Genomic DNA, 8,087 nt, shown 5'->3' on the forward strand with positions numbered 1-8,087 from the left:
GCAAGGAGTTATGTCAAGCTTCCCAATAAAATCTCAGGATATGAAAAGTATACCAAATCTGGCAAGAAGAACCTAAGCACTAAGGGGGATTACATTTTGGTGAGATTTGGGATACCCTAGCATTTCCCAGGATCTGTCCAGAATGGGGGGACTACATCATCCTGATCTAGGCACCTCAGATATAGCAAGTATATTCAGTGATTTATCTCCTACTTTTTTGGCACTGTAAACTGCAATGTCCAATTTAAAGCAAACCACAAAATTAAATTACATCAAAACCATAACAAAACAGTGTTGACATTTGACAAAGTAGATGGAATGCTGTAAGGTAATTTGTAAGTATCACTTGAAAACAGCAGGTAAAGGCAGCCTGCAATTTTAAAGTGGTTTTCAGAATAAGGACCAAAAAAATCATACTTTCAAGGACATCCTTTACTGCACTCAAGGTAAACTGCATCATAACTGCAGTATGCAGTAATCTTTAGTGCACCACAAATCTGATGTTACAGTGCAAGCAAAATAATTCAGAGAAAAATATATCATTTATATTAAACAGCATAATCAGTCAGAACTTCTGCCCTTTGCTCTATATATACAATTAAAAATAAAATAACATTGTCATAAACTAACCCACAATGAAACCTCGTGCTATAACAGATCCTCAATAAATTGATCAGGATAACTTAAAATATTCTATACCAACATAAAATCAATAATACAAAATATATAAACAGACAGTGGCTCAAGTTATCACTCTGGCCTTTGCAGTGCCAGGGCCCCGGTTTGAATCTCGGGCAGGACATTATCTGTATGGAGTTTGCAGGTTCTCCCTGTGTTTGCATGGGTTACCTCCGGGTACTCCAGTTTCCTCCCACATCCCAAAAACATGCAGTTAGGTTAATTGGCTTCTTCCCAAAAATTGACCTTAGATTGTATTAAAGACATATGACTATGGTAAGGACATTAGATTGTGCGGCCCTTTGAGGGACAGCTAGTGACATGACTATGGACTTTGTACAGCGCTGCGTAATATGTTGGCACTATATAAGTACTGTGAAAAATAATACAGGGCCAGGAGAGGATTTTGAACACTCTTACCTGATTGATACAAATCTAATGCTAATGTATTAGCTTACTTTATCCTTGTTTTTTAAAAAAAATTATGTGTTGCCAAATTTAAAATGTAACAATTTGCATACAGAGAATAAGTATTATTGCACCAAATTTATTCAACTCCTTGGAAAAAGTATAAGGGAGTGTTTTTTTTAACGGCGTAAATATCAATGGGACATAGTTTTTATGTTCTAGCGATGGATGTATTGGTGTGAAGGCATCATAGAGGGAACACACACAGAAGGATGGGTACATCCTGCATACGAAACGGTTGCGAAGACTGAGATTATCCACACTCACTTGTTAAAATCCAACAGTATTATCGCACACTTAGCATTAGTACATGCAAGAACAAAGCCAGTCTTAAAATTGATAGAGATTTAGTAAGAATGCGTAGGATGTAGTCATTATAGGAGTCATTTTGGCGGTCTGGAGAGTACAAAAGAAAGTATACATTGTTTTCATTTTAAGACACAGACATTGTTCTTATGTAAAGTTTCACCACTAGTTGATTGAAAACAAAAGCAGCAGCAAAACTTTCAGGAATATTCAGGGGAAAAAGCTTAACAATTAATGAAGTAATAGGAAAGAGTGACACAAATCAAATATCACTTTTATTACTGACCCATCATAATCATCTCAAAAGTGCAAAATATTTTATAGTAAAACAAGGGAGTGAAGGATAAACAGATTGAACTTATGTTTTTAAAAATAAACCGTAAATGTATGTATTCATATGGATTTTATTGGCATTGCTGCGGGTTACAATTTTGAACAGCAGCAGCAATGGCTGGATTTTGTGCCCTCGGTTTATACTCGAGTTAATGTAGTTTTCCTGTTATAAGTTTAGTTATACTTTAAGACCATGTTTCTTAACCAGTGTTCCATCCTTCCCAATGACTAATGGCTAATGTACTGTGGATATAATAATTCAAGCAGGGGGTCCCCAGACTTTAAAGTTATGTCAAGGGTTCCTCCACAACAAAAAAACATCCATGACTAACAATCTTATGATAAACATTTAATGTATGAGAAATAGAGACACTGTAGTAGTGACTGCGCAATCTTCCTAAGACAGAGGTCTCCAAGCCCAGGGACCAGTGCCGGTCTGTGGCCGGTGAGTTGGGGGCCGCAGAAGACGGGAGGTAGGAGTGCAGGCAGTGGGAGTGCTGGTCGTCTTCCTTACACTGCTCTGTAGTTGGTGACATTGGATTTTTGAACTACAGATCTACAGCCCCTGGTGCCAATTTCTGACAATGCCCCTAGCATTTAGGCCAGCCTTCTTTAAATCAGAGTTCTCCCTTTCAGATCAAGAGCCTTACTTCAAATCTGGATCCATCCCTTATGTTGTTTATCCCCCTCAATCACATCAAGAACCCCTTCAGACCATTGTTAGTGCAGACCCTCAGCAATTCACCAGCAAGTGTGAAGGACCCTTTAGTGAAGATTGGGTCACATGCTAGACAACCACTCTGTAGCACAAATTCCCAAAGCTTCAACAAGTATAATTACTTTGCTTAAGATCTTTACATTGGCCATGAGACTGTCATTTTTCCTATTAGATACTAGGGATATTTGTCACTAAAAGAATTATTATTATGGTTTGTTAACCTTGGTCAGTACCCTGCATCTAGCTTGTAATACCCACTAGAATCAGCACCATGTTATATTCAACAGTTTAGTCATTTAAATATTAACAGTTGGCAACTTTTACATCCTTTTCTGCTGTTGTCAGTGAGATCAGTTTCCTCATGCTGCTTTCTTTTTAAATGAATCCAATAACTGGTTTCTGGACTGCAGGTTGTCTACTTCTGCATGACGAATACTAAACTAAGTGAAGTCATCCTGTGCTCTGTCCCCTACCCTGGCCTAAAGTAACTCTCTTTCTCTTCTGGTGGCCACGCTACTACTCATATTTTAAATTACACAGAAAGCCACATGGCACTGATTCATGGAGCTTTACTGGAGTCACCGGAAGCAAACTGAAAAAAAGGAATCTGTGCAAGAAATAATAAATAGAGGGGGTGTTATTTTAGGTCGTGGTCAGGAATGATAACTGTATTTAGTTTGAAACTGCAATTATTTTTAAAGCTCATGTTTAAACTGCCTTTATTTTGTCTTCTTTGGATGATCCCTCTCCCCTTCATTTATAGTAAAACCTGTTTGGATTACAGACCCAAGTAATCACAGGGTCTCTGTCTATGTAATGTAAAACAGCCTGGTAGGAGGTGCACATCTCTAAGTAAAACCTATATATGATGTGAAGTCTTAAAGCCTGAATAAACTAAAGATCAGTATCAGGTAAATTGTTAGATGATACTGGATGCCCTCCAGTCAAAAAAGAGAAGGATCTATCCCTCTTGCTGCAGCTTCTGACACGCAACGTTAGATATTTACTAGGGGGAAGTATACCATTTGGGGGTCTTTATTTTTTTTTTTTTAAAGTATTTAATTTGACATTATTACTGCACAGCTTTTTTATAGCGCCGACATATTATGCAGCACTGTACAAAGTCCATAGTCATGTCACTAGCTCTTCCTCAAAGGGGCCCTCAATCTAATGTCCCTACCTAACTGCATGTTTTTGGAATGTGGGAAGAAACCACAGTATATGGAGGAAACCCACACAAACACAGGGGATAACCCGGGACCTACCACTCCAAAGGCCAGAGTGCTAACCTCTGAGCCACCTTGACATTCAGGAATATTCTCTGGTGGGGAATCTTCCAGTTACATTTGTATGGCAATGACTGATTATCTTCCGGAGAATATTGCTGAACATCAGATTGGGGTCTCTTTCACAAATGCTGGCCACACAGTTAGTTGCTCCCAAGTGAAAAACACACTGTTACTATGCACCTAGGAGCTGCAAACCACAACTCATTGCCTTTGCATTTGTGGTGGAAGTATGGTCATATAGTTCTTCCTCCTCCGGAGGAAAAGTAACTGCATAGTCAACATAGAAACATTCTAAAAATTGCTCCAATTATGCCAAGGCCATTTTTTGGGATAAGCCTCCACGTTGACTTCCTTACATCTATATCAGTAAATTACCAAATTTGCCATGTGTGCAGAAAAAAAAAAATACAACATAACAGAGAAAAGAAATGCGCCATTCTACTTTTATCAGTCTTAACTATGGTTTAGGACATTGCCTGGAGCTGGTCTTTTAAGCTATGTACACACGTCCAATGGTTCATGCCCGATAATCAGCTCAGGGCCGATATCCAACGAGAATCTGGCATGTGTATAGCGCCCGTCGTCCAAACAACCGTCCTGGCAGATCCATAGACGATGGATGATGAACGATCGTAACGCAAGGGAAGGGAGAAAGCGCAAAGCAGGGTGCCGCTCCGTCATTCTACCTCTTCCTGTATGTACAGCACTTGTTCATGCATTGTGCAGTCCTTAGTCCTTGGAAAGGATGGTGAAAGATCCTTTCCAACGACTATAATTGCACGTGTGTAAGCAGCTTTAGTCACTAGCGTTTACAGATGGGAAAGCTCTTTCGGTACAACTGATTACCTGAATGACAACAGATGTATATAAAGAAAGAACACCACTGTTTTGTAATACATCATACCTCACAGTTAAATTCCATCTCCGCATCCATTGTCATGATTCGGACAGTAAATGTTTTGGGCTGTTTCCTCTTCAGGGAAGAGAAGCTCATTCTTGAAGCAATAGCACCCGCCATAGTTATTAGAGTTCCTGAGTTTTTATCCAGATGTAACCTGTTTCAGCTACTTATATGAATGAAGCTTCTTCTTCCATGCTTTGTATTGATGAATACATTCTGAGCCAGGCAAGTAACTGAGTCCTGTGCGGTCTCTTTGCATGTGAGGTGCCAATTATGGTAACCTGGAACATACAAGAACACAAACATTTGAAATACACATAGGTAATCAAGAAACTAGTCAGTTGCAGAAAGAGATTGGAATCTCAAGCCATTTTGAGGGAATCCACAGTTGGGGCCCTGTCGATTGTTTTAACAATAACAATGATGGAGACCTCCATTTGTTAAAACAGATATTAGTGCCTCAAACTTCTCCAAATGCCAATAAAAGTCCTAAAAAACAGCAACCTTTCCAATTCTGACATAAAAAAATGAATCATACTCATATAACTCAACAGTCTTAACAAATGTTTTCTGCAGAATGACCTACGTAATGTTATGTATAGTGCATTGTTGGGTCCAGGGTCTTGTCGCCTTCCTAAAATTTATAGCAGAACTAAACTCACCTCTCCTTGCTTCATCACCGGCAAGCACATTTTAACCTGGTCCTTTCCCTGGTTTAGGTCTTTGCTCATCCTTATTGTTCAGGCTGGAATGACATTACCCCTGTGCATGTACAATGGGGGAGTCCAAGCTATGTTCGGATCATATGCATGTGCAGCTCTGTGTGCATTCCAAAAAGGTTCATGAACAAGCAGGTAGGTCTGCTTTACTGTAGAAGATTTGGCTTTATTCTCTGAGGACCCACAAAGACAACACAAAGTGCTGATCAGTATTAATATTGGCTTATCAACATTTTAATTAATGGAAAAAGAAATGTAAGCTCTGGCAAATCAAAGATGTATGTTAGAGTCACTGAAATCTAGACAATCAGACACCATTATTACTATATAAAATCCATAGGGGTGCTCAGGAAGGGGCAGGATAACCTCAATATTATTATAAAGCTATGCAATACAGTAGACCCTGCTGTAATACTGAAGTATATATCTAAGCAAAACATTACATCACTAAAAGGCTAGTCGTTTATTGCAGAAAAGACAGGCAATGTCTTACAACGTACCAGCCTGATGACAATACAATACACTACATCCCTCCATCATGGGCGCTGGCAGGTTTGGGATATTTGGCCAGGCATAACTCCTGTAAATTTGTGCAAGAATTCAATGATTCCCATTGCCCGGTGTGCCAGGATTTTACAGAGAAGTATACATGAAACAAAAGTTTGCAGATACATTTGTTATATTGCAGGGGGGACATTGCCTGTCCCAATTAACAATACATACCTTATTTTTTTATTTTATTTACATTCATTAAAATTTTTATTGTTGTCTATGCTCTCATTGCAAAGATTCACCCCCGTACCATGAATGTTAGGTGAAATGAAGGATATGTAAGATTTGTCCCCAGTGAAAACAGTTACCTACAACTAAGGGACAACTCTCTAAAACCGAATACCACCCCTCCCCCCATTTCCTGTTTTTGGGACAGGAAGTAAACAAAGTGGTAAACAGAAATATAAAATGACACTGGCAGGGGGCTTTAACCCTTTCATACTAAAACTAACACAAATACAACGTTGGCTGGACATTTTCAGCATGTAGCCCTGTTCATGCATTGTCCTTATTCCCCAAAACAGGATTTATGTAGCGCCAACATATTACACAGCACAGTACAGTAAATATGGGTTGTAAATGACAGATACAGTGACACGGGAGGAGAGGACCCTGCCCCGAAGAGCTTACACTCTAGGAGGTGGGGGGAGCAGCACACAATAGGAGGGGGATATGGAATGGTGGGAAGTATCCTGCACACACCTATTACCGATCACACAGCCAGCACTGCCTGGATTATCATCCCCCATCAGATCCCATCTGTAGGCTGGGAGATCTCTATAATTACACACAGCCAATCACACTTCTCCCATGGTAACAATAGCGGCAGCACAGGGAGATCAGCGCTCAGCACACGAGCCGGGACACGCGGCGGGCGGAGCACTCACCTGATAATATAAGATTCTACAAATTGTGATCTGCAATCCGTTACGGTGTATACCGGAAGCTGGACGATCCACCAACCTTTCCAACTACTTCCCTGCTGCGGAGAGCCCCTCCCATTCTCCCACTCCCAGCCAATGGCGGCACAGACAGGAAAGCACAAATAGCAGGCCTTCCAGGCTTCCTGTGTATTTAGAGGTAGAGGCGCTGTGATTGGCTGCTATAGGCTCCTGGTCATGGGGATTGTGATCTCTGTATTCTGCAGGCTGATAATACTTTCATTAGGGAATATAATATCTGCTATAAGATGTGTGAAACCTCATTGGAGGATTCCATTTCCTAATTTGTGGCTCTATTAGAAACATAACAATCCTGACACACAGGCGTTGCTTTATTAGTGGCATGTACAGAATGTGAGCATATCATTGTACACAAGTCATAAAACATGCAAAATAATAGTCCTTCCATCATGACTTACGTACATACGTGCAGTAATTGTCGTTAGAAAACTAACGACCGATCAATGATTATTCGCAATTATTTTGAACAATCGTATTCTGCACAATTCTGTACATGCTGTAACAATACGATCGTTCAAATTTAATCCACCAATAATGTACACCAGGGCCGGCGTTCATTTCCACCGACATTCCTCGTTCATTGGCGTCGTTGTGCACCTTTTTTGTTAACGATTTTCGAACAATCGGTTGTTAATTGTTTGTTTCCAACAACAATTATTGCACTGTGTAGGTAGCCTTAGTGTATGACTCTGCTAGGGAGGACGAAGCACCATTTATCTTTTACCTTTATTGTGAACACTGGTATAAAAGCTTCTGATTATCTTCAAGAAGATTCCCAGCCCTAAATGAAAAGTCCGGTAATGAAAATGCATTCAGTTACTTTTACTTATTGCTGAAATGCAAAATACATTATTGAAATCAAACCATGCAGAAAAGATTTGCAAAATCATAAAGTAATTTAGCTAAAGTATTACAGTAAACAGAAATTAGAAATGTTCCAAGTCTAAAATATTAGGCAAATATCTTGAATTATGCTATTATAAGTATGCAGTCTTCAAACAATTTTGCTGGTTTTTGTAGGCCAAAAGAAAAATAACTATAGATTGGGGACCTCATGGCAATGCTGTCCTGTTTAAAGTGAATTATGTATTGAAATGGAATGTTCATTTTGACGTGAACTCAAGGGAAACAAATTATTTTAGGCAATCATTGAACTGCTGA

At 39.5% G+C, this 8,087-nt stretch overlaps 1 protein-coding gene across 2 annotated transcripts in view; it reads right to left on the reverse strand.

The window, feature by feature from the left end:
- Window positions 1-6,971, reverse strand: part of NF2 (NF2, moesin-ezrin-radixin like (MERLIN) tumor suppressor) — a 47,573-nt gene extending 40,602 nt beyond the window's left edge. For both annotated transcript variants that reach the window (XM_072415288.1, XM_072415289.1), the window contains exons 1-2: window positions 6,852-6,971; window positions 4,697-4,974 (exon numbers count right to left, since the gene is read on the reverse strand). In XM_072415288.1, the coding sequence (XP_072271389.1) occupies window positions 4,697-4,810 (114 nt within the window). In that variant the 5' untranslated portion in view covers window positions 4,811-4,974; window positions 6,852-6,971. The remainder of the gene's footprint in view (window positions 1-4,696; window positions 4,975-6,851) is intronic.
- Between the last annotated feature and the right edge of the window lie 1,116 nt (window positions 6,972-8,087).

This window comes from Pyxicephalus adspersus, chromosome 6 (assembly GCF_032062135.1).
Source record: "Pyxicephalus adspersus chromosome 6, UCB_Pads_2.0, whole genome shotgun sequence".
Lineage (NCBI taxonomy): Eukaryota > Metazoa > Chordata > Amphibia > Anura > Pyxicephalidae > Pyxicephalus > Pyxicephalus adspersus.